The sequence below is a fragment of the Myotis daubentonii genome, chromosome 5, assembly GCF_963259705.1.
Source record: "Myotis daubentonii chromosome 5, mMyoDau2.1, whole genome shotgun sequence".
In the NCBI taxonomy this organism is placed as follows: domain Eukaryota; kingdom Metazoa; phylum Chordata; class Mammalia; order Chiroptera; family Vespertilionidae; genus Myotis; species Myotis daubentonii.
The window spans coordinates 27681458-27708405 of record NC_081844.1 but is presented as its reverse complement, the minus strand read 5'-3'; the positions used below and the strand labels follow the sequence as shown (position 1 = coordinate 27708405).

General features: G+C 46.3%; 1 protein-coding gene across 8 annotated transcripts in view; it reads right to left on the bottom strand.

Moving 5' to 3' along the window:
* DNMT1 (DNA methyltransferase 1) overlaps positions 1-26948 on the bottom strand; it is a 41573-nt gene that overhangs the window by 7142 nt on the left and 7483 nt on the right. For 3 of the 8 annotated variants that reach the window (XM_059696868.1, XM_059696864.1, XM_059696870.1), the window contains exons 3-29: positions 26806-26913; positions 26400-26619; positions 24963-25038; positions 23035-23113; positions 21835-21869; positions 21275-21341; positions 19398-19432; positions 18838-18904; positions 15900-15934; positions 15518-15563; positions 15343-15423; positions 15157-15266; positions 11782-11900; positions 11157-11249; positions 10317-10468; positions 9972-10159; positions 9689-9869; positions 8092-8189; positions 7738-7885; positions 6336-6451; positions 5941-6145; positions 5733-5866; positions 3973-4146; positions 3563-3784; positions 1525-1717; positions 436-520; positions 148-276 (exon numbers count right to left, since the gene is read on the bottom strand). In XM_059696868.1, the coding sequence (XP_059552851.1) occupies positions 148-276; positions 436-520; positions 1525-1717; positions 3563-3784; positions 3973-4146; positions 5733-5866; positions 5941-6145; positions 6336-6451; positions 7738-7885; positions 8092-8189; positions 9689-9869; positions 9972-10159; positions 10317-10468; positions 11157-11249; positions 11782-11900; positions 15157-15266; positions 15343-15423; positions 15518-15563; positions 15900-15934; positions 18838-18904; positions 19398-19432; positions 21275-21341; positions 21835-21869; positions 23035-23113; positions 24963-25038; positions 26400-26619; positions 26806-26913 (3196 nt within the window). The remainder of the gene's footprint in view (positions 1-147; positions 277-435; positions 521-1524; positions 1718-3562; positions 3785-3972; positions 4147-5732; positions 5867-5940; positions 6146-6335; positions 6452-7737; positions 7886-8091; positions 8190-9688; positions 9870-9971; positions 10160-10316; positions 10469-11156; positions 11250-11781; positions 11901-15156; positions 15267-15342; positions 15424-15517; positions 15564-15899; positions 15935-18837; positions 18905-19397; positions 19433-21274; positions 21342-21834; positions 21870-23034; positions 23114-24962; positions 25039-26399; positions 26620-26805; positions 26914-26948) is intronic. The other 5 variants (XM_059696865.1, XM_059696866.1, XM_059696867.1 and 2 more) reach the window with 5 other exon arrangements.

The window sequence follows — 26948 nt, the reverse complement described above, 5'->3', positions numbered from 1 at the left end:
TGGCAGATAAAGGGACAAAGATGGGCTCTGACCTCCCTGGAATGAGACTCTTGAGTCAGAAAGGCGACCAGAGCCAGAAAGCTCTTCCAGGCAGAATGTGCCCAGTCTGGTTGTGCTAGTTACAGAGAAAGACCTCGCGGCCTTTACCTGCTTGGTGGAATCCTTCCGATAGCCCCCCACAGCCAGAAAACACATCCAGGGTCCGCAGTTTGGGCAGCTGAATGTCCACCTTGGGTTCCTTTGGCTCACTTGTCTGAGATTTTGGCCTGCCTTTCCCTGGAGGAGATAGACCACAAATACCTTATTGTTTCAGAGACGGCCTCACTGAGTTGTTAACACAGAATGAGGTAACACCAGAGGCTGTTTTATACTGACCATAAATACCCGGTTTATAAGAGATGGACTTGAAAAGAACCCTATGGAGTGACAACATACCTTTCCCCTTCCCTTTCCCTTTGTTTCCGGGGCTACGGGCATGGTTGGGAGGGTCTTCAAAGCTTTTGTTCTTGGCATTATAGGCCTGGGAAGGGAAGAATCACAACAGTCTGGCAGAGAAACACATTGGTCACCTCTCTAACAAGTTAGTTTGATAAAGAGCTACTTAATTTCTCCCTGAATGTGGCCATAAACTATTAGCCATTAATAAGAGTACTTCGATTTTATTACATGCAGATAAATTGTATTAATACAAATATTCTGTGGTTGACTTTGAGATTCCTGCTTTTATAAGTGCCTGCACTACTCATTCTAAAAATAAGCAAGTGTTATACCAAGAGTCTCGTCTAATGAGGCTACCTACACTGGACCCTGGGAAAACAGACACGTGTCACTTTAAGTGTGCCCACACAGGAAGGCCATGCTCAGACAATTTAAAAGTAATCAGCTTGGTTAACAAACTCCTGGATCTTCTCTCAATAACTACGGCCAGCTGCACAGCGTGTGGTCCTGGCCTGGACACAGACACAGCTGAGGGACTGAAGGCCAGGGCTGTGTCTCCCGGGGAAAGGCCCCTTTCCCTAACTCACATCAAGGATTGGCCAGGCTGGAAGAGGCCTTCAAATACATGTTAGTTGCTTAGGACACTCAGATACTATACTTATCATTGTACGTTTTGTATTTCCTTAAATTGATTTTTAAAGAGAAGGAGAGAAAGAGAAAAATCAATGAGAGTGAAACACTGATTGGCTGCTCCTGCACAACCCCCAACAGGGATTGAGTCTGAAACCAGGGCGTGGGGCATGTGCCCTGATTGGGAATCGAACCAGAGATCTTTTGGTGCATGGAACAACACCCAACCAACTGAACCACACCAGCCAGGGTTCATTGTACATTTTAAAAAGCCAAATGAGATCTTTGCTTCCCAGCAATTGCTGTCAATTTGGTTCAAATAAAGGTTTATTTAAAAAAAAAGAAAAACAAAAAGCCAAAAGTTAAGTTTCAGACTTGAATGTATAATTAAACTGCTTTCTCAGGGGCAGTGAATTTGACCCAAAACCCCTCCCTCCCGTAAGCCCAGAGCATTACCTCAAGGAAGTAGAAGCGGTCGGGGCCGCCAGTTGAGAAGTCCTGCAAGCACCCCGGCAGGTCCTCCCCGTATTCCACGGTGCAGCGGCCCTGCACATCGCTGAAGTCCACCACGGCCTCCTCGTCGCTCCAGTAAAGCAGGTTGATGTCTGTATGGTAACTTGCTGGAGTGGATTTGTGGGTGTTCTCCGGCCTGCCAGCAGAAGAGTCTTTGTTAAGCAATTCTTTAAATCAAAAACATTTTTTTATTGATTTCATAGAGAGGAAGGGGAAGGGAGAGAAACATTGTTGAGAGAGAAACATTGATCAGGTGCCTCCTGCACACTCCCTACTGGGGATCAAGCCCACAACCTGGGCATGTGCGCTGACCGGGAATCATCTGGCGACCTGTGAGCCACACTAGCCGGGCAGCAATTCTCTTTTGCTGTGAACTGACAATGAGTTGAAGGTACCACATTCCTGGGGATGCTCCAAGAATCCATGGGTAAAGACCATGACCCCCAGTCAGGTCAGCTTGATAATTATCCTTAGTTGGCACTAGATACTATAAACAGTGGAATTCTTTGCAACAACCATGCCTTCCGTGGGCATTTCACAGGACTGGACAGCTTGGTGCTGTGGAGAAGCTAACCATTATGAAGAACTCAACATTAAACCTTAAGGGAGTTCGGTAGGTTGAGTCATTTGCTTGTTCTTCGTTTCTCCACTGCAACCCAAACAGACTGGCCCTGTGTCAAGACTATAGCTGCACCCTGGCCAGCTCAGTTGGTTGGGTGTCATCCTGTGCAACAGGTTTTCCGGTTTGGTTCCCATTCAGGGCACATGCCTGGATTATGGGCTCAATCCCTGGTAGGGGGTGTGAGGTTCTGCTCTCACATTGATGTTTCTCTCTCTCTAAAAATAAATTAAACAAACAAACAAACAAAACAAGGTGCGGCTGCCTGCCTCAGCCATGCTCTATTAAGAAGCATGTCTAGAGCTTCTTTAACTCACCTATACATCCAGACTTCTCCTTTCTTCCCCATTACAAGTGATCATTACAAGGACTTCAGAAAGTCTTTGATATACATTAGTCAAGAAGTGAAGCAACGTTATAACTATCTGTATGGCTTAGTTTCAGGTTAACTCCTAATTACTACAAATTACTAGGGTCCCAGAAAAAGACTCGGTGCAGCCAAGACCTTGGAAAAGCATAGAGCTGGGAGGGACAGGAGAGAGGGTGGAACCGTCATAAACAGAACCCTAGGTTCTCTGGGGCTGCCTCAGGCCGAGCCCAGGACATTCTCCCTCTGCCTTTGTCACATTCTGAATTGAGGCTTAAGGATTTCTTTGAAGATAGAACTCAGCAGCTTTAAAATAAGGTCTAAAAGCAAGGGTATGAAATATAATTTGAGTCGCCGAAACCGGTTTGGCTCAGTGGATAGAGCGTCGGCTTGCGGACTGAAAGGTCCCAGGTTCGATTCCGGTCAAGGGCATGTACCTGGGTTGCGGGCACATCCCCAGTGGGAGGTGTGCAGGAGGCAGCTGGTCGATGTTTCTCTCTCATCGATGTTTCTAACTCTCTCTCTCTCTCCCTTCCTCTCTGTAAAAAATCAATAAAATATATTTAAAAAATATATATATAATTTGAGTCGCTGTCAGCATTCATCAGATCATCAGAAACACTTGAGAAACAGCTACCTTTACATAACTTTTTTTATATCACCAAGGATATTTTTCCATTGAGTTTTAGAGAGTGAAAGGGAGGGGGAGAGACAGAGAGAGAAACATTGATGAAAGAGACACACTGATTGGTTGCCTTTCACAAGCACCCCAATTGGGACCAGGGATCGAGCCTGCAACCGAGGTATTTGCTGGTGCCCTTGACTGGAATTGAACCAGGAACCCTTTAGTCTGAGGGCCAGCTCTCTATAACCAAGAAAAACCGGCTAGAGCTCTACCTAACTTCGAACATCACTGTGTGCTATGTTAGAACCCATTTCAGGCAGAACTTTCTGGAAGTCTGCTGCCTCCTGGGAGAGCAGAGGACACCACCGACCTGTAGAACTTGTTCAGTCTGATCTTGATGTCTGTCTCATTGGGCTTGCCATTGTTCTTCTTGACACAGAAGATCTCTCGGATGCGGCCAATTCGGTATGGCTCAGGGGCGTCCAGGTTGCTGCCTTTGATGTAGTCCGAGTATTTCCGGTAGTGTTCTGGATACAGGTCTTCATTCACAGGCTCCTTCCGTGGGCGTTTCACAGGACTGGACAGCTTAATGCTGCAGAGTAGCAAACATCACACATAACTGAACATTAAACCTTAAAAAAAGTGGACAGTTCAGCATGACTGATCAGTGACAATGGCTCAGACAACAGCTGGTACAAGGGGTACAGGGTGGGGATATTCCAAAGCAGCTCAGTAGTGGCCCAGGGAGCCTGGCCTGGAACTGGCAAAGGGGGCGCTCACTTGAACGTGAAGGCCTCCGGGAGAAGGTACACGCCGTCGCCCACTCGGTACTGGATGCCGTCCTTGGAGGCCGAGCTGTAGAAAACCCGGTCCTCCAGGTCCTCGAGCAGCTCCAGGGCCCTGGGGATTTCCTTCTGCTTCATCTCAACCAGATGGGCACAGCTGGCGCAGAATCTGAAGGAGCCGAGGACAAGGGGAAGGCCCTGAGACGGCAGCCACGACCGCAGCAGAGCTGCTGGCTTACCCCAGAGCTGCTGGTGACCAAGAGAAAACACCTGCAGGTGCCTGAAGGCACTCGTGCTCCTGTACCTGATGCTCATACTGTGAAAGCACTTATTTGGGACCAGAGTCCAGGGATATATACGACACAAGAAAACATCAAGCCTGTCCCACTTTTGAGAATTTGCTCTAAAAACCCTAAGACATTAACAAACAGAATTTGGAATATGATAAAAATAAACCAGAAGCGAGAATACAGAGTGGTTCAGTTAGGAACTCAAAATATCAGAGCAGGCTCACACTATCTATACTAACAGCAGCATAATATGCTAATTAGACTGGATGTCCTTCTGGACGAAGCCATGCCAGGCGGGCGGGGGCTGAGGCAGCCACCATGGCAGTGGGGCCGAGCCCTTGGCACGAATTTCGTGCATCGGGCCTCTAGTTAGCTAATAAAAGCTGAAGAGGTATTTGGTGAAGTTCAATATTTCTGCTTGAAGGAGAGTTGGAGACTGCCTTTAACATGGAGATCAGGCCCAGGCCAGTTTTTCTCAGTGGTTAGAGCATTGGACCTTAGACTGACAGGCCATGATTGGATTCCTGGTCAAGGGCACGTACCCCAGCCTCAGTAGGGGCGTGTGCCGGAGGTAACCAATTGATATGTCTCTCCAAGTCGATGTTTCTCTCTCTCCCCCTCCTCCCTCCCTTACACTCTCTATAAATCAATGGAAAAAATATCCTTGGGTGAGGACTTAAAAGGCAGACTCCCTAAGAGCAGTCATCCACCAGTTAAAATGAAGTCAAAAGATCTCACTTAGAAGATAGCTAACAGCCAAAACCGGTTTGGCTCAGTGGATAGAGCATCGGCCTGCGGACTGAAAGGTCCCAGGTTCGATTCCGGTCAAGGGCATGTACCTGGGTTGTGGGCACATCCCCAGTGGGGGATGTGCAGGAGGCAGCTGATTGATGTTTCTCTCTCATCGATGTTTCTAGCTCTCTATCTCTCTCCCTTCCTCTCTGTAAAAAATCAATAAAATATATTAAAAAAAAAAAAAAAGAAGATAGCTAACAAAGGAAAACACATGAAATCTGTGGTATAGACACTGAACATGCAAAAAGGCGGATAATGAAAAGATAAATCCTACTCCTGGACAAGAGAGCTTCTTATGACGGTAACTCCATGCCCAGGCCAGCCATACACCTAAAGCCACTGCCCGTACACCAAAACGGTTGCAGGTTCCCGGTCAGGGCACATACCTAAGTTGTGGGTTCCACCCCCGAGTAGAGCACCTATAGGAGGTAACTAATCAATGGTTCTCTCCCTCCCTTCTTCTCTAAAAATAAAAAAAAATTGACTTTAAAAAAGTCCTCAGGTGAGGATTAAAAAAAAAAAGTTTTCGAAGCCAGGCTGGTCTTGGGTTAACGAGGAAAACAACCAGATAGTGTCCAGGAAGCAAACCCAGCAGACGGAAGCACGTGAAAAGCCAGAGGGACTCACACAGAAGCAGGGTGTCCTCCCCGAGAAGGTGACCAGCACTCACTTGTATTTGTTGTCCTCAGTTGGTTCAGTTTTTGGAGGGGACTCAAATCTTGCGTAGTCTTGATCATACCACAGCTGGTAGAAATAGGTCTTCCCGTTGTCCTCTTCCATCAGGGTCTCGGGATCCATGCCTCCCTTTGGGACAAGGATGCTGTGTCAGGCATGACCCCACAGTGAGGGAGGGCACATGAGGGACGCTAGGTACTCACCTCCATGGCCCAGTTTTCCGATGGAGCTTTATAGACGACCGTCACCTTGCTGTGAATGTATGACAGCTGCATGTCCTCACACTCGTCTACCAGGAACAGCTCCAGGGGGTCCGACGTGGCCCCCAGGACCGTGTCTGTGCCGGCACAGAACCAGTGGGCGTGAAACATCGGCCCTTGGCTGCTGTCCTCCCACAACGCCGTGACCCTGGTGTCAGAGGAGCAGAAGGGAAGGAAGTTCTAACGTCACCGGCAGATCTGCTTCGAGTTTACTTGGGAACTTTTTTTTTTAGTTTGTCTCGAGCAAAGACCTGCTGCTGCTATTCTTGCAAACAGGCATCTCCTACCTGCTCAAGAGAAAGTGTGTGCTGAGGCCAAGCAAAGGGAAATATACAAACCTTGCTAAGTACAGTGGTTTTGAAGAGTCATCTGGAATAACAGAGACACAGTCCCCCACTTTCAGGGTTTCGGAGTCAATGCACACCTTCTTATAGTAAGTCTTCTTGCCATCAGTCTGAAAACAAAGAGCTTATTTCAGGTGGAGATGGGTTTGAAGGTCCATGCTAGGCTTGGCGTTCTTGTTAATATAAAGACATAACCCATAATGATTTCGTTAAGAAGGCATGGCTACTGCCCTGGCTCCTGGAGAGCACCCCACTCCCTAGGCTGGAAGCACGCCTACTGCTTGTCGACTATCAGCTCCGCCCTGGCCAGTCAGCAGCAAATCAGAGCCCAACATTGCAGGTTAACAGCACCGGTCCCAACTATTCACTGTGGTCTTAAAGGCACATCCCATCCCCGGTTCCTTTCCGCCTCATTCCTCTTCTCCCACAAGAACTGATCCCACCTCAGGGCCTCTGCCCTGGTTCTTCCCCAAATCTTCATGGGACGGTTCCTCTCCCACCTTCTGGGTCTCAGCTCAGCTGTCACCTCCTTAGGAAAGCCTCACGGCCCCAGGCCCCTTCCACCTTTCTACCAGCCCAGGGGACACAGTCTGTCCTCCTGCCCTGGAGCATCAACACCACAGGGTGGGGGCCGAGTCACACCCAGGCCTGAAGCAGCACCCGGCAGAGGGAGGCCTCGCGCTTGCTGAATGAACTGACTGTATCTTTTACTTATGAACATCGAGAAAGCAGTGCTTAGGACAGTGATGGCGAACCTATGACACGCGTGTCAGAGGTGACACGTGAACTCATTTTTTTGGTTGATTTTTCTTTGTTAAATGGCATTTAAATATATAAAATAAATATCAAAAATACAAGTCTTTGTTTTACTATGGTTGCAAATATCAAAAAATTTCTGTATGTGACACAGCACCAGAGTTAGTTAAGTTAGGGTTTTTCAAAATGCTGACACGCCGAGCTCAAAAGGCTCGCCATCACTGGCTTAGGACGTTTGCTTTCTAACTTTGGTAAAAGAACTGAGCCTTAGATGGGGAGATGACCACAGAATGACCAGTAAGGGATCTGCTAGTGCCCAAAAGACACCCACTCCCAGGCAAGAGATGGTGACAACTCTTCAAAACGAGCTTGGAAGGGGAAGCAGCCTGACACCCTTAAACTGTGTCCGCTACCCATTTTGGAACTTGAAGGAAACCAAGTCTTTGGGCAGACAAACAAACACATTTCTTGTGTGTGTGGCCACGGGCCTGGACCATGGCCTTGCAGCCGGCCTTGCTCTCTCACGAGGCAAGCGAGCAGGATTCAGGCTGCTTAAGAGGCCTGGTGGCGAGACACCAGGAAACAACGTGCTTCCCAGGAGGGCGGCCGTAAGAAGACGGAGAACCTGCTGTGGGATTACCTTAACGGCCTCTCCAATCCAAGAGATCCGGTCCTTGTTCTGTTTCTTTTTCTTCCCCTGGTGCATTTTTTTGGGTGACGGCATCTCTGGGATATCGTCATCCTCTTCTTCGTCGTCATCTGCCTCCTTCATGGCCATGTTGGGACACCTACAAACTCATGTGTATAAGCAAGGCCCTTTTTATAAGTAAAACTGCCTGGGGCTGTTGGGGTCCCATAACAGGACAGGCCCGGGGACCATTCGAGATGAAGCACTGCTGCCTGTCCTGCACATGTCAACACAGTTACCCACGCACAGCGCACGGCCCTCAGCCGGCACTGTCCTCTGCTACCAGACATCACCCGCCAAGCCTACCTCCTCTTTAGGCAGGCTTGTTTGCTCCGGCCGCTACCACCGAACTTAACCATATCCTTACAGGCTTTACACGTTCCACAGTCGGGCTGCTGACAAACCTGAAAGATATTTAAAAAGTCAAATGACCATTAGTAACAACTGGTAACCAGGTTTTGAATGAATTACAATTTTAGAACTTTTATATTTAGCCTCATTTAGAGGTAAGGGAACTGAAGAGTTAAGAACAAGGTACCAGTCATACACCCCCCAGAATAGCAAAGGTTAAGCTGGGTATGCTGGTGTTGAAACATGTGGGGAAACTGGCTCTGCTCACAGGTTTTAAGTTGGTAGCACCACTTGGAGAACAGTTTTCTATATCAAAGTTAAGTATAGAACCCACACCCCAGCAATTCTACTTCAAAATAGGGGCAGCCCTAGCTGGTGTGCTAAGTGGTTAGAGCGTCGGCCCACAGACTGGAGGGTCTTGGGGTTTGATTTGGGTCAAGGGCAAATACCTCGATTGCAGGCTCAACCCCGCCCCCCGTTTGGGATATGTGCAGGAGGCAACCAATCGATGTGCATCTCTCACATCAATCTTTCCTTCTCTGTCTTTCCCCCTCCTTTCCATTTTCAAAAATAAATAAATAAATAAATAAATTAAAAATCAATGGGGAAAAAAACATATATATACTCAGGTAAGGATTAACAAAAAATTTTAAAAGAAATAGGGGTAGACACTGAAGTCTCGTTCAAGGATGCTGCTATATCATGATTTCTAATATCAAAAGTTGCACATTATCGAGGGGTAAGTTGGGACTATTATATAATGCAGCATGATGAAATAGCCAAAACAAATTAACTAGATCTACCTACATGAACACATAACATGATTGCAAAAAATACCAGTTATGTATATTCAAAAAAATTTTTAAGGCTTAGATACATGTGCTAGATGAAAAAAAGTAAAACCAAAACACGAATGGTAAGGATGTGCAAATTCCTGTTAAGGGCTGACACTGAAAAAAAAAAAAAAAAAAAAAAAAGCTCTGAATCCAGTGGACAGTGTGAACACAGGGCGGTAGCTGCTATATTTTTGCATCCAGGTGTTCGCCCAAAATAAGTCAAATAACAGATACCAAAATATATCCGATCTCTGGGTCACAGAAGATTAGGGGGATTCAAATATTTAAAATTCACAGAAAGAGATTTGTTTTTTAAATATATATATATATATATATATATATTTTATTGATTTTAGAGAGGAAGGGGGAGAGAGAGAGAGAGAAACATCAGTGATGAGAGAGAACCACTGATCGGCTACTACCTGCACACCCCACACTGAGGATTGAGCCCACAACTCGGGCATGTGCCTTGACCCGGAATTGAACAGTGACCCAAGTTAGTGATCGGGGCATTAACAGCAAAGCATCGGAGCACACCAATTTCAACAGCCGTCTTATCAACCTGTTTGTTCTCTGAGGCATGCAGTTCTCCCCAGATCACCAACTTCCTCCCAGCTTATGTCCTAGGGGTCACATGTGAACAGTGAGCATCTCAAACCAGAAAGAGAAAGTGAGTTGCTCAGATTGCACGGTGAGCCCAGCCCAGGTGAGGTTACCTCGCAGACGCCACACCGCCGGCGTTTGAAGGCATTCTCCTTGTCTTCTCTGTCATCCTTTTCGATTTGCTCTGCGAAGAAAGTGTCGAAGATCTGGTAGACCAGCTTGGTGGTGGTAGCTTTTGTGGGGCCTTTGTCCTTCTCCTTGGTGGAATGACTGATGGCTCGACGTTTTTCGTTTCTGGGAGAAAGGTTCCCATCACGTTAGCAGGCTGGGGAAGAGTGCGTGGGACTCTGCCTTCTCTGCAAGCAGGTCTTCAGTTTTATTCCCGTGCATCCTTACCTTCTTCCTAGGGTGACCCCAACCAACTTGATCAAGTCTCTCATGCAGGGGGTCAGGAAGATGGGCAGTTCATCACTGTCCCCAGCCGCATCGTAACTCTCTACTTGTTCCACCACAAACTGAGCGTGTCGAAGGAGAGAATCCTCAGTGAATCGATTCAGGTTGAGCGTGGAAGGAGGAACTGTGGTCTTTAAGAAATAACATCAGAAGTTTCTTAGGCTTAAGCAAAACTATTCTAATTTAACTAAAAAAGTTTCTGCTAATTCTAGACATGGGTTTCTCAGCAATATCTATACGGCATGTAAAAGGTGCGAGTCCCAGATCACAAATGGCCTAACCCCGTACCTCAATCTTATTGATCAGGTCCTCGTAGGTCGCATCACGGTTGTTCTGCAGGAACTCAACGACTATCTTACTTATGTAGATCTTCTCCTGCATCAAGTTGAACATTGGTGAGTACTCTGGGCTGGGCTCCATTAGGATGTATTCAGCATAGGCTACAGTGAACAGAAGATGTTGTTAGAAAGCAGTTTGAACCTGATGGCAGCTATGGTGGCTGAAGAGCACAGATGAGTCTATGAAGCTTATGAGGAGTCTAAGTCAGTGGTCGGCAAACTGTAACTCGCGAGCCACATGCGGCTCTTTGGCCCCTTGAGTGTGGCTCTTCCACAAAATACCACGTGCGGATGCACATGTACAGTGCGATTGAAACTTCGTGGCCCATGCGCAGAAGTCAGTATTTTGTGGAAGAGCCACACTCAAGGGGCCAAAGAGCCGCATGTAGCTCGCGAGCCGCAGTTTGCCCACCACTGGTCTAAGTCATTCCATACCCAAATGTCACAAACATCAAGTGCAATCAGAATTATTAGCGCATTCAGAGGTGGCCTATTTGAGCCGACTAGAGAACTGGCTGAGGAGTTTTCATTTCGCTCATCTCTGGCTTTTGAAATTTTGCCTGGGTTTGAGTTGCAAGAATATGACCTACTCGTATAACTAGAGGGTTGAGTCCAAGGCTGGTTGTAATTAATAGGAGAGGCCATCCCAGAACCCCACATGATCACCACATGTTTAGTGGTGTTCACGTGAGCTTGTTGAGACGTCCCAAAGCCCAACCAAGCCCCCGGGAGGACAGAAGCAAAGTCTCCTTTCATAACCCAGAACAGTCCACAGTTAGCACATACTTACCGGTGCTAAAGCCAATGAGAGCCTTTTCGCCTCCGTCAAAGCCAGTGATCCACCATTCAGTGATGGGGCCAAGGTTTTTGCCATTAACACCACCTAAGAGATGGAAAAGAGGACAGTTTCTTGAAAGGAAATGGACTCAGAGCTATGACCCATATCAAAATCTCAGCGGGCCCAAGTGGCACTCAAAGTGCCCAGCTGAGCTGATATCCCTTATCAGCCAAGCCAGGCAGTCCTCATCGGAGGCAGAGAGCATTTCTTTATAGCTGTTCAGAGACCGCAAGCCCTAACTCTAAGAGGCAGGAATTCCAGCTGAACAGTGCTTTGCAGGCGAGTTGTTTGTTTAAGATATCTGTCCCTGCCGAAACCGGTTTGGCTCAGTGGATAGAGCGTCGGCCTGCGGACTGAAGGGTCCCAGGTTCGATTCCGGTCGAGGGCATGTGCCTTGGTTGCGGGCACATCCCCAGTGGGAGATGTGCAGGAGGCAGCTGATTGATGTTTCTCTCTCGTCGATGTTTCTAACTCTCTTTCTCTCTCCCTTCCTCTCTGTAAAACATCAATAAAATATATTAAAAAAAAAAAAAAAAAAGATATCTGTCCCAAACATAAGCAGGGAAGTTCCACTTACCTTCAGGAGACGGGTCATCATCATATATCGGTTTTGCTGAACCAGAAAAGTAGAGCTTAATATCCTTCTCAATGAGCCCAGTGTCAATGGGGCACAGGTGGCCATGTTTACAGTACACACTAGACGGGCAACAAAGAGCGTGTTAGCCAGCTGACCAGTGAAGGCAAGCTGCAGCAGAGTCAAGTTCAGACACAAGTGACAGTGACTACCTGCAATTCCTAGACTCTTATCTTTCTGGTTGCCAGATCACTAGATGAGTAGTGTTCTCTGACCCAAACAGCTTCTACCTGACCCTCCCCCCGGTGCATCAAGAGTACAGGTAGCCCGGCCGGTGTGGCTCAGTGGTTGAGCATCAACCTATGAACCAGGAGGTCATGATTGGATTCCTGATCAGGGCACATACCTGGGTTGCTGGCTCGATTCCCCAGTTTAGGGGGCGGGGGCGGGGCGTGGTGGTGGGTATATGTGCAGGAGGTAGCCAATCAATGATTCTTTCTCATCATTGATGTCTCTATCTCTCTCCAAATATATTTTAATATCAATAAAATTATTAAAATATTAAAAAAGTACAAGTATCTGTAAAGGCAACACCAAGAGATCAGTGAGACAGTGAATGATGAGAAATCTCAGAGCAACTCACTGCACCTGCGCTTGGCATGATGCTAACAGAAACATCAGCTCTCAAACACATTCTACTCATAGTTGTGCGACCACTTCTACCTTGCTCCAAAACATTTTCATTGAACAAAATAAAGCCTCATACCCATTAAGCAGTCACTCCCTATTCCCTCTCCACCCCCAGCAACCACAGATCTGCTTTCTGTTTCTATGGATTTACCTCTGAAAATATTTCTTATATGGTTAGTTTTGTGTTTAATCAAGTAAAGCATATTGTATAATGTCATAAAAAGTGAGGCACATCAGGGATATGTGAAGGAAGGGCTTCCGCCTCTGTCTAGGGGTAAAGCTTAGGTTTAAGGTCATCCACGGTCCCACCATCCGGAGACAGTCCTTGACAGTTGGAAGAATGCTCCTCCTTCAGCAGGATAAATCAGGAGTTCTGCGTATGGGCCTGCTCATGCTGGCCTCAAGGTCGATGCTCCTACACTGGAGATGCCATGCTATCCCTGAGTCACCGGTGGGCCACATGGGACCTGTACAGGTCTCCTGAGACCATCTCCCACCACACTCCCCTAGTGTCAGGGCTTGGAGGCCAGAAATCCTCATCTTGAAATCTCACAAAACCTTTTTAAAAATAGAAATGAACACCGTGAGTTGAGCTCCTCGTGCCAGGCATGGGAGACAACATGGTAACAGCCTTGCTCTCGAGACTTGAAGTCCAGTGGGAAATATGGACACATATCAAGGGAGGGCACATATTGCAAACCCACTGAAAACAAGGATCCACAGCCCAGCCCACTGGACTGTAGACGTGACATCAAAGAAGTTGCAAGTCCTAGGCAGGGGCAGGACCCACTGGTTTACAGGATTGACCTCTCCTGACTTGTTTCCATCCACCACATTCAGCCCAAGTACTAGAGGTAAGCAGAGTCCCTTAATAACTCAGGCAGTCTGGCTCCGACGGCTTGATGCTAAAAGGCACACTTCTGCCGTAACCGGTTTGGCTCAATGGATAGAGCGTCGGCCTGCGGACTCAAGGGTCCCAGGATCGATTCCGGTCAAGGGCATGTACCCTGGGGGTTGCGGGCACATCCCCAGTAGGGAGTGTGCAGGAGGCAGCTGATCGATGTTTCTCTTTCATCGATGTTTCTAACTCTCTATCCCTCTCCCTTCCTCTCTGTAAAAAGTCAATAAAATATATTTTAAAAAAAAGAAATAAAAGGCACATTTCTCCTGGGAAATTTGTCTTTACTGCTACCCTCCGACCATACAGGAATGAATCTACAGCACACCATGTCTCGAGGAGGAAGCCAAGGGACTCCAGCAGCCCTGGCTTCAGCTAGTCCTCTGGCCTGAGGAATGCTACAGGAAGGCACAAGGGTGTGGACGCCAGCTACATCAACACAGCATATTTGGTTGTGCCATCAGGCAGAGGTTTGGGCCAGGCCCTGGGGGCCGCTGGTAGATGAACAGCATCCCAAAATGGACCAGAATCCTGATTGTATTGGGAGAAGGGCATACAACCAATCCACCACAGGGAGTGTGAGAAGTGCCACAGAAGAAACACTGGGGTCTTGTCCCAGGGCATAGGAACCCCTCAACCTGCTATGGGGCAAGGGTGTCAGAAAGGGCTTCCCAGCATTGATGTCCACCTGAGGCTTACGATAGGTATTACGGAGGTGCCCACTTGCCCCTATGATACTTCTTCAGGAAGAGAAACAGCATGTGCCTAGGCCTGAAAGAGACATGGGCTGGTACTACAGCCAAGTCACCACGAAGAAACAAAGTGAAGCCTGTTTTGCACAAAGCAACTGCACTTTCAGCAAGAGGGAGCTGACTAAATTGAAAGGTGCTGAAAAGCATGGGGACTCTGTTCACTCAAGGGTGTGTTTGAGCCTTGCCAAAGACAGAGTCCACACACCATGGATCATCAGAGAAAATCCTGGAGTCAATGCCATGGCCTGCAAAGCCCTGTATGATCTAGCCCTCTCCCCAGCCCCCTGATTACATCCCCTACCTCTCACTCCACACCCTGGCCCCCCCTAGCCCCACCAGCCTCATCACTTGAGTCTTCCATTGCCAACACATGCCCACCTCTGAGCCTTTGTACCTGCTGTTCCCTCCTCCTGAGATGTCTTTCCCTAGTTATCCCCTTGGCCTGTTCTCCCCACCATTTTTTTTTTTTAGAGAGAAACATCGACCAGTTGCCTCCTGAACACATTCCAACTGAGGATCAAACTGGCAGCCTGGGTATGTGCCCTGACTGGGAATCAAACCCGCAACCTTTTGGTACACAAGATGCTCCATCAATTGAGCCACACTGGCCAGGGCTCCCTACCATTCTAAACACAACTTCTTTCTCCTATCCACTTTGTGCTTTCCATGCTTTTTACTTGTGTTGTTGTAACTACTTGACAGGCATAACTTTTGTTCTGCCTCTATGAAAGCAGGGACCTGAAGAGCTATATTCATACACCTAGTGCAGTACCTAGCACAAAGCCGGCCCTCATTTGAATGAATGACCTCCAGAATATACACAAACTGAAGACTTAACATGTGTAGTTTTAATACCCTCCCCCCCAAAAAAAACCCCAACCCCCAGCAAATATCTACTATACTTCCACCAGGGCTTTGTGGCTTTTATCCATCTAGTGTTAGCAGCATAAGAAATGTGGCAGGTAAGGTGCTAGAGATATTAAGAACTTGGACATCTTTAGGGAAGTGCCCTGTCACAATGAAGACGCGTATCAGTACCTGAAGCACGTCAGTCTGTTTTGAGGAAAATATTCATAACTCTCAAAGCCAGATTCATTGGCATCGAAGATGGACAGTCTTTCATTTGTCAACATGGGTACCTCGTCCACCTGAGAGACATAGGACCATTAAGCAGAGGGGTAAGAGACAGGAAAAGAAAAAGCTGAAGATAGAGCTGGAACTTACTGCATTCGGGAGATGATGTTCGTACTTTAGTTCAGGGTCATCCAGGTACTGTCCACACTGAAGGCACTTTTGGAGCTGGTTCTGTGGGGGCAGGACACAAACGGTGCTCAGAGAGCCAGCTCTAGGAGCCCCGTTAGTGCTGCACTACCCGTTTTACCCCCAGATGCATGTTTACCTTGGGAGACAGTGCTGTTTTGGTTTGAGCTACTTTTTTCTCATCACTGGGGGAAAACAAAACAAAACAAAACAAAACACAAGATACGTTCTGAAATGACTGAAAAAAACGATCAGAATCCACTGTCAAAGTCATGCCTAAACCTCCTGCCACAGATGATTACCGGGCTGCCTAAGGGGCAAGGTGCTAGGTCACAGGTGTCTCTACCACACGAAGGGGACCTGCCCCACTGGGAAGAACTGGGACGTCTTGGTCCTGTGCTCACAGACCCCACCTATCAGACTTACAGCTAAGGCAAGTCACTGAAAACCTCTTTTCCTTTCTAGAACAATTCTTGTAATATCATTACCTGCTATGTATAAAGACAAAAATAAGTTCTTACGGATCTCTGGATGTCGATCTGCGTCTCTTCTCCTCCTAAATGGAAAATTGGAGTGAAGACTAAGACAGTATTCTTACAGCTGCATCATGCTTCAGAGTTAAGAATTTTACGTATGTGGTTATCACAAAACCTAGTCAAGTCTGGCTGGTGTGGCTCAGTGGATTGAGCGACTAAGCATCATCCCAGGCACCAAGAGGTTACCGGTTCGATTCCTGGTCAGGGCACATGCCCTGGTTGCAGGCTCGATCCCCAGCGGGGGCGTGCAAGAAGCAGCCCATCGATGTTTCTCTCTCTCTCACTCTCCCCCACTCAGTCTCTCTCCCTCTCCCTTCCTCTCTATCTAAAAATAAACAAAAACATTAAAAACAAACACCCAGTTAGAGGTAGGGAAGAAGGCAAAGAACCAGAGAGCCCAGGGCCTCCTCCAGTGTAGTCTTCTCAAAATCCTTACACCAAAGACTGCCTTAAAGGACGTGAGACCAGTTAACACACACACACACAACCCTTAGCTTCCTATACAAGCGGTAACTCAAAATAACTGATGAGGGGTGCTAGGGACTGAACTGTACCCCCAATTCATATACTGAAGCCCAAACCCCAAATGTGACTATTTGGAGACGGGGCTTTTAAAAAAGTAACTGAGTGTAAATGAAGTCACATGGGTGGTGGGTACTAATCCGATAGGAACGGTGTCCTTGTAAGGGGAAGGGAACCGGAGCTCACTCGCCCCCCTGTGCTCACACAGCGAGAGGCCAGAAATAAAGGCTCCACCAGACACTAACCCTGCCAGCATTTTGATCTTAGACTTCCGGTCTCCAGAACGGAAGAAAATGTCTTGTTTACACCAAACAGACTGTGGTATTTAGTTATGGCAGTCTGAGCAGACTAATACAGGGGGAAACGTATTCCTAGAATTATTGTGCATAAATGAAGAAATGATGGGATTAGACTATCACCACTTTGCAACTCCTGGTGAAATAATGGAATTAAGCAATGACTTAAAAACATTAGGTGACCAAAAAACAAAACAAAACAAAAATTAGGTGAAAAACTGAGGGGACTCTAGAATGAATGGGTGGATCAGGCACACAGCACCTGACCCCAGTAATCTATCTTAACACTATAAAAAGATAACTGTGGCCCTAACCGGTTTGGCTCAGTGGATAGAGTGTCAGCCTGTGGACTCAAGGGTCCCGGGTTTGATTCCAGTCAAGGGCATGTACCTTGGTTGCGGGCACAACCCCAGTAGGGGATGTGCAAGAGGCAGCTGATCGATGTTTCTCTCTCATCGATGTTTCTAACTCTCTATCCCTCTCCCTTCCTCTCTGTAAAAAATCAATAAAATATATTAAAAAAAAAAAAGAAAGATAACTGTGCCGTCTGGTGTGATGCAAGTCCTCTGGACAACAACAAAGCCCTACATCTGGTCAAGCATCGGTCAAGCCTCTGGACCTAACTATCAGTCTGCAGGGCTAGAGGAGATGTTAAATGCAACAGGAGTGCAAGGGGCAAAATCCAGAACCCAGAACTACAGATAAATAGGTTCCTTCCACATAATACAAGTAAAAGGAGACGGATAAAACTCTGGTGAGACAAATACCAACCAGATATACTGTACAGACTTTGTGTCCTGATTCAAATAAACTGAAAAAACAAAATGGAACCTAGCTGGTGTGGCTCAGTGGCTGAGCACTGACCCATGAACCAGGAGTTCAGGGTTTCATTCCGTCAGGGCACATGTCCGAGTTGTGGGCTCGATCCCAGTAGGGTGCGTGGAAGAGGCAGCTGACCAATGATTCTCATCATTAATGTTCCTCTCTTTCTCTCTCTCTCCTCACTTCCTCACTCTGAAATACACACACACACACACACACACACACACATACAATTTTAAAAATACACAAAAAACACATGGAGACTAGCAGGGAAGTTTGAACAAAAACTGCACCTCAATATCATTGTGCTATGATGATGAGATTGTGCCAAAGTTTAAAAAGAGTTCTTTCCACCCTATTGGGTTTGGCTCAGTGGATAGAGCGTCAGCTAGTGGACTGAAGAGTCCCGGGTTCAATTCTGGTTAAGGGCACATACCAGGGTTGCAGACTCAGTCCCCAGTCCTGGTTGGGGCACATGCAGGAGGCAGCCAATCGATGTCTCTCCTCCCCCGCCCCCCCCCCCAACCCATTCCACTTTTAAAAAAAAGAAAAAAAAAATCAATGGAAAAATATCCGAGGAGGAGGATTAACAAAACATCAACAACAAAAAAGTCCTTTCTTTTTATAAGTTCTATAAATATTTTAATAATATATCTGGGGTTTGTTGGCTAAAACATATTTGGTCACAAGACGGTATTTGTTGAAGGTTGAGAATGTGAGTTTCCTACCCTCACATTCTGCCTACTTTTTGGTATGTTTGAATACTTCCATAATAAAAAAAGCAATTAAAAATTTTTTTTATTGATTTTAGAGGAAGAGAGAGAAACATCCATGTGTGAGAGAAACACTGAGTAGCTGCCTCCTACACACCCCTGACCAGGGATCTCGCCACCTGCAACCCAGGCATGTGCCCTGATCAGGAATAGAACTGATGACCTTTTGGTGCACGGGACTACGCTCAACCAACGGAGCCACACCAGCCAGGGCACAAAAAAGCAACTTTAGCCGAAACCGGTTTGGCTCAGTGGATAGAGCGTCGGCCTGTGGACTGAAGGGTCCCAGGTTTGATTCCGGTCAAGGGCATGTACCTTGGTTGCGGGCTCATCCCTAGTAGGAGATGTGCAGGAGGCAGCTGATCGATGTTTCTCTCTCATCGATGTTTCTGACTCTCTCTCTCTCCCTTCCTCTCTGTAAAAAAATCATTAATAAAAAAAAAAAGCCACTTTATCATTCCAGCCAATGGGATGTATAAAACGTGGTAACAGTGGAAAAACAAGCCTTACCTTTTCATCCTCATCTTTTCCATCAGAATCTTGTGAATCTTTTTCAGGTTTCCGTTTGGCAGCTCTGCTGGTTAAACATATATGCCGAGTATTAGCTCAGAAAAACTAACCATATCGACAGCTTGCATCAAACAACAAACACCTCCTAATGAGAAAGCAAAATATTCAGAACACATCTGAGAAACAGATTCTTCCCATCCAAAAGAGAGCCCCATGTCACGGTGGCTCTAAAGGCACATTGCTGACTTGTAATCCTGAGACGGGGCTTTCAGAAGCCCCTTCAGACCGCTCAGATGTGGAAGGGCCTGATGAGCGCTGCTGGAAGCTAAGGGATACACATGACTGTGCAGAGACAGGAGTGCCACGCACATGCAGAAGGTAGGAAGCAAGAGGGCCCAGTTGGGTTTCTTATCCAACCCTGCCCCAACTAATCCAATCTCCCAATACCATCAGCAGCTCCCTGTAAACCTCCACATAGTCACAGGTCTCTAGAAGAGTTACTTTAGCAATTAACAGTACACACAGCACAGCACAAAGGTGCAAGCATCTGAACTACTTACAGATCTCTGGATTGACTTCTGCACCTCGTTTCAGCCTGAGAGGGAGAAGCAGGGGTGGAGAGATAAAGAGGGGAAAATTAGCCTCTGAGAAAGGCCTAGGCCAAACCTGAAGTATCAGTTAGTGACTGCAGTACGTGGAACTAGACAACAGAAGTTCTGGGCAGATACATGGGGTAGAGATGAGGCTTCAAATTTTTAACTCAGCTCCCTACACTCTACAACCAAGAGTTGATTAGGAGTTGGAAACTATTTCCGAAAAAGGCCTAAAACATTTCAGATTTGTAGGCCACATGGTCTGTGCCACAACCACTCAACTCTGCTTCTGCAGCACAAAAGCAACCAGAGACAATATGTAAATGAAAAGGCATGACAGTGTTCCAGTAAAGCTTTATTCATAAAAATAGAGGGGGCCCGGCCAGTGTGGCTCAGTGGCTGCGCATTGACCTATGAACCAGGAGGTCACAGTGCGATTCCTGGTTGGGGCACATGGCTAGGTTGTGGGCTCGATCCTTGGTGGGGGGATGTGCAGGAGGCAGCTGATCAATGATTCTCTCATCATTGATGTTTCTATCTCTCCCTTCCTCTCTGATATCAATAAATATTTAAAAAAAAAAAAAGACGACAGAGGGCCCTAGTTGGTTTGGCTCAGTGGATAGATCATCAGCCCGAGGACTGAAGGGTCCTGGGTTCAATTCCAGTCAAAGAATCGAACCTTGGTTGCTGACTCGATCCCCAGCCCTGTTAGGATGCATGCAGGAGGTAACCAATCGATGTGTCTCTCTCACATAGATCTTTCTCTCTCTCTCTAGCTCTCCCCCTCCCTTCCACTCTCTAAAAAAAAAAAAAAAAAAAAAAAAAAAATCAATGAAAAAATATCCTCAGGGAAGGATTAACAACAAAGAGTCCTTTCCTTTTATAAGCAGTTCTGTAAATATTTTTAAATATATTTTTATTAATTTCAGAGAGGGAGGGAGAGAGAAGGAGACAGAAACATCAATGATGAGAATCACTGACTGGCCGCCTCCTGCACGCCCCTTATTGGGAATTGAGCCTGCAACCCAGGCATGTGCCTTTGACCAGAATCAAACCTGGGACCCTTTAGTCCGCAGGCCAACACACACTATTCACTGAGCCAAACCAACCAGGGCAGTTCTGTCAACATTTTAATAATATCTGGGATTTGTTCATCATCAGAGTGAAGTGAAGGTAATAAGAATGAGAGTTGGCTAAAACACATTCGGTCACGAGACGATAATTGTTGGAGGATGATGAGAATATGAGAGTTTCCTACCCTATTCTGCTTACTTTTTGATATGTTTGAATATTTCCATAACAAAAAAGCAATTTAAAAAAAAATTTGGCCCTAACCAGTTTGGCTCAGTGGATAGAGCGTCGGCCTGCGGACTCAAGGGTCCCAGGTTCAATTCCGGTCAAGGGCATGTACCTTGGTTGCGGGCACATGGCCAGTGGGGAGTGTGCAGGAGGCAACTGATTGATGTTTCTCTCTCATTGATGTTTCTAACTCTCTATCACTCTCCCTTCCTCTCTGTAAAAAATCGATAAAATATATTTTTAAAAAATTTTGTTTTCATTGATTTTAGAGAGGAAGACAGAAAGAGAAAGAGAGAGAAACATCCATGTGTGAGAGAAACACTGAGTAGTTTCCTCCTACATGCCCTTTACCGGGGATCTAGCCTGCAACCCAGGCATGTGCCCTGACCAGGAATAGAACTGATGACCTTTCGGTGCATGGAACTATGCTCAACCAACTGAGCCGCACCAGCCAGGGCACAAAAAAGCAACTTTTAAAAAGCCACTTTAACATTCCAGCCAATAGGATGTATAAAACGTGGTAACAGTGGAAAAACAAGCCTTACCTTTTCATCCTCATCTTTTCCATCAGAATCTTGTGATTCTTTTTCAGGTTTCCGTTTGGCAGCTCTGCTGGTTAAACATATATGCCGAGTATTAGCTCAGAAAAATTAACCATATCGACAGCTTGCATCAAACAACAAACACCTCCTAATGAGAAAGCAAAATATTCAGAACACATCTGAGAAACAGATTCTTCCCATCCAAAAGAGAGCCCCATGTCACGGTGGCTCTAAAGGCACATTGCTGACTTGTAATCCTGAGATGGGGCTTTCAGAAGCCCCTTCTGACCGCTCAGATGTGGAAGGGCCTGATGAGCGCTGCTGGAAGCTAAGGGATACACATGACTGTGCAGAGACAGGAGTGCCACGCACATGCAGAAGGTAGGAAGCAAGAGGGCCCAGTTGGGTTTCTTATCCAACCCTGCCCCAACTAATCCAATCTCCCAATACCATCAGCAGCTCCCTGTAAACCTCCACATAGTCACAGGTCTCTAGAAGAGTTACTTTAGCAATTAACAGTACACACAGCACAGCACAAAGGTGCAAGCATCTGAACTACTTACAGATCTCTGGATTGACTTCTGCGCCTCTTTTCAGCCTGAGAGGGAGAAGCAGGGGTGGAGAGATAAAGAGGGGAAAATTAGCCTCTGAGAGAGACCTAGGCCAAACCTGAAGTATCAGTTAGTGACTGCAGTATGTGGAACTAGACAACAGAAGTTCTGGGCAGATACATGGGGTAGAGATGAGGCTTCAAATTTTTAACTCAGCTCCCTACACTCTACAACCAAGAGTTGATTAGGAGTTGGAAACTATTTCCGAAAAAGGCCTAAAACATTTCAGATTTGTAGGCCACATGGTCTGTGCCACAACCACTCAACTCTGCTTCTGCAGCACAAAAGCAACCAGAGACAATATGTAAATGAAAAGGCATGACTGTGTTCCAGCAAAGCTTTATTCATAAAAATAGAGGGGGCCCAGCTGGCGTGGCTCAGTGGCTGAGCATTGACCTATGAACCCGGAGGTCACAGTGCGATTCCCGGTTGGGGCACATGGCCAGGTTGTGGGCTGGATCATTGGCGGCGGAGGGGGGGTGGGGGGTGGGGGGCAGGAGCTGATCAATGATTCTCATCATTGATGTTTCTCTCTCTACCTTTCCCTTCCTCTCTGATATCAATATTAAAAAAAAAAATAGTGCCCCAACCGGTTTGGCTCAGCGGATAGAGCGTTGGCCTGCGGACTCAAGGGTCCCAGGTTCAATTCTAGTCAAGGGCATGTACCTTGGTTGCGGGCACATCCCCAGTAGGGAGTGTGCAGGAGGCAGCTGATCGATGGTTCTCTTTCATCAATGTTTCTAACTCTCTATCCCTCTCCCTTCTCTCTGTACAAAATCAATAAAATATATATTTTTTTAAGAAAAAGTGATTCTGTAAAATCACTGCTTCTGAGAGTTATTAAAAGTCACATTTTCGCCAAAAAACAAACACAACAACAAAAAACACACAAAAGCCCCCCCAAAACAGAGGGCCCTATCTGGTTCGGCTCGGTGGACAGAGCGTCTGCCTGTGGACTGAAGGGTCCTAGGAGTAGGAAGGAAAACAAGAAAAAAAGACTCCAGCGTTTCCGGATGGGGCTGCCTTGCCTGGGTCCGGGGATACATTCTAACATCTTCTCAGTCACTTTAAGTCTATTAGACAGTCCAAGTATATGGGTACCAGCAAATGTACCCAAAAAAGGCAGTGAAGAAACTTTAGCGCTAGCTCTACCTGCTCTTTTTCTTCTTCATCGCCAGAACTGTCCACATGGGCTCTTCCAGGGTCTTCCTCGGATCTCCGTTTAGCAGGGCTATCAAACACAGCAAAGCCAGCCGTCAGCTTGGCCAGACCTTAGACCTCCAGCAGGTGTGGAATGGCTTACATGCCCCCCCCCTCGGGCAGATTCAGGCCATGGAGGCCCACTTCCCTCCAAGGAGAGGCCTTCACCGGCAGGATGTTGAAAGAGGCTTCAAATGTAACATTTCTTTGAATGATACAGAATATCTCCATTTTGCAAATCCTAAGAAACTGTGAATGTAGACCAGGGGTGGGCAAACTTTTTGACTCGAGGGCCACAATGGGTTCTTAAACTGGACCGGAGGGCCGGAACAAAAGCATGGATGGAGTGTTTGTGTGAACTAATATAAATTCAAAGTAAACATCATTACATAAAAGGTCCGGTCTTTTTTTTTTTTTTTTTTTTTAGTTTTATTCATTTCAAACGGGCCGGATCCGGCCCGCGGGCCGTAGTTTGCCCACGGCTGATCTAGACCTTGTTCATTGGCTGCTGGTATCACAGAAGGGACATTACATGCCTCTGATGAAGTCTACAGAGCCATCTATGAAGTCGTCTCAAAAAAATAAAATAAAGCTGGAATTTGATCAAGCCTCTAGACCTAAATACCAGATTATAGGAAACTGAAATAAGAGAACACATTAACCACCAAGGATACAGTCAAACAGATCTAAAAACTCTATTGGACAAATGACACACTTTTTTCAAATAAATGGCAAGAAAATAAGAAGGAATCTAACTTGAAAGGCTTAAGGTATAAATCAACCAAACACTTTGCTACACACAGGGAAATATGAACACTGGCTATGTATATGACAGTAAGGAATTGTTATACTTTATAAGGCATGAAAATAGTATGTTATGTTTTGTCTTTTTAACTAAATGTTAGCAATTATAGTAAAATATGAATTAAAAGTTTGTCAGAGAAAGAGACTTTTTTGCCTAGAAATCTACTGAAATATTTACGGATGACATGTCTGGGATTTGTTTCCAAATAATCAAGTTGGGGAGACCTGGGGGGATATGAAGTTGTAATCCACTTGGAGTAACCCAGTTGGAATGTATGGGGTGTAAATGAAATGATGGCCAGGAGCTATTAACGGGTAGCACTAGGCGACGGGTTACTTGGGGGTGCATTTTACTATACTCACTAATTTTTTTTAAGTTTCCTATAGTTAAGAATAAAAATAGATGAAGTATTCAGAAATGCCATTCATACAGGGATATAAATACAGCACAGGGAATACAGTCAATAACCTATATATATAAAAGCCTAATATGCTAAGTGTCCCTCCAACTGTTTGACCAGTCACTATGATGCACACTGACCACCAGGGGGCAGACACTCCGACCAGTAGGTTAGCTTGCTGCTGGGGTCCAGTTGATCAGGACTGGGCGAGACGGGCCAGACACGCCCTGGAGCCCTCCCAAGGTCCCTCCTCAGCCCCAATTGTGCACTGGTGGGGTCCCTTGGCCTGGCCTGTGCCCTCTCACAATCTGGGACCCCTCAGGGGATGTCAGAGAGCCGGTTTTGGCCCGATCCCCACAGGCCCGGCTGAGGGACCCCAATGGTGCACGAATCCATGCACCGGGCCTCTAATTCTGTAGTAACCATGTACGGTGCCAGGTGGGTACTCAATGTCAGGGGGATACTTTATAAAGTTCCTGATTGTCTAACCACGATGCTGTGCACCTGAAACTACAACAAAATATTGAATATTAAAAAAAAATGCTGCTCATAAATGTCTAATGAAAAAAACTGCACAGGCAAACCTACGCAACATGGAAAGTCTAATTCCATACATGTTTTACCGAAAGCAGTTAGCCCCTAGAAAAGGCAGCTGTCAATTCATTATATACTTACCCCCTTGTGAAATGAGAGGTGATGGTGGTCTGCCTGGTAGACTGCCTTGTAATCCTGGGGCTAGGTGAGACTTCAGCTGTTTAAAGAAAAAGAAAGCCACTATGAATAAAAAAGTTTACAGCAAAGGTACAGTTCTTCAGCATGACCAAGTTAAGAGGATTAAGTGTCCTCCCCTTATTCTAATCAACAACTGTCTTGATAAAATTGGCAATTAGGCCCTAGCCAGTTTGGCTCAGTGAATAGAGCGTCGGCCTGAGGAGCAAAGGGTCCCGGGATCGATTATGGTCAAAGGTATGAACCTTGGTTGCAGATTCCCTGGCCCTAGTCGGGGTACATGCAGGAAGCAACCAATCAATGTGTCTCTCTCACATCGATACTTCTGTCTTTCCCTCTCTTTTCCACTCTCCCTAAAAAAAATTGATGGAAAAATATCCTCTGGTGAGGATTAACAACAAAAATTGGCAATTAGCACCTACCTGCTAGTTTTACACAAACTCTTATTGAGGGGTCAACCCCTGAACCAGACAAGGAACTTGAACCATCAAAAAGTGAAAGGGCTAAGCCTGGGCCTGTTTCTCAGTGGTTAGAGTGTCAACGTGTTCACCTAAAGTTCGGTTCCCAGTCGAGGGCACCTGCCTGGGTTGCAGAGTCAATCCCTGGCCACAGCCGAGGCTTGCGCAGGAGGCAGCCAGTCTATGTGTCTCTCACATAGATGTTTCTGTCCCTCCTTCCCACCCTCCCTTCCACTCTCTCTCAGAGGTATTGGGAAAAATATCCTCTGGTGAGGATTAAAAAAAAAAAAAAAAAGTGGCCCAGCTGGTGTGTCTTTGTGGTTGAACATCGACTCAGGAACCAAGAGGTCCCCAATTTGATTACCAGTCAGAGCACATGCCCGGGTTGTGGCTGGATCTTCAGTAGGGGGTGTGCAGGAGGCAGCCAATATCAATGTTTCTCTGTCTCTATGTCCTTCCTCTCTCTCTAAAAATCAGTAATACAGAAAATATATTTTAAAATGTTGAAAAAAAAATTAAATAGTGAAGTGGCTGAGAGCTGGACCTGAGCTCAAGTCCATGCTCTTTTGTTTGTAAAGATTCCAGAAGAGTTACTTTGACTACAAACTGGGAAGGAGTCTAAAAATAAATGTTTAGCTTCAATAGGCATATTAACAGAAGTAATCTAAGTATTAGTAGTTCCTGTTACCTTATACCTCATAAACTTAGTCATGTTTTGAGACCTAATGCCCAAGACTTGGTCAAAGACAAAATTTAGATCAGCATATACCTAAGCTAGTTAGGAAGTATAATTTACTAGTTAGGGGCATATACACGAAACAAGCCAGGAAGTACTGCCCAGGAGGACTATGACTCCGGGTCTGACTGTCCCCTTCTTTATGTGGCAACAGTCTCCATCAAGGTCACACGCGTTAAGGGCTCTTACACTTGGTCTCTCCATCAGACTTGCTTCTCCTGGGCGTGCAAGGTTTGGACATGGATTTGGGCGACTTGTTTTCCTCTGCCATTCTCACTCTGCGGTCCTCACCACTTGAATGACTCCCGTTTTCTAGACATCCATTCACTTCCCGACTGAAAGGATGAGCTCCGTTCTCCAAGGACAAATCTTTATTTAAAAGGGATTTGACTTTAGCCAGGTAGCCCTCCTACAGCAGGAAAGGATAATTTAAGTAGCAGTGAATGTAAACAAGTGGCAGTAAGAATAAGGAAACAAACGCATTTCCTTTATAACTATCAGGTAACAGGGGGAGCTGGGGATTACTCCACCTCCCTGGTCACGGACAAGCTGCATGAGGAGACGTTTCCTAGATGTCGGGATGCTGAAAACTTACCTCTGATAATTCTTCTTTATGTAATTTCGTTTCCAAATCACATAACTGATTCTTTATTTCCGTTTGCAGAAATTCATGCAAGAGATTCAATTTCTCCTTCACACACTCCTAAGGGAAGGATACAAGTTTAGAAGTCCCCAAAC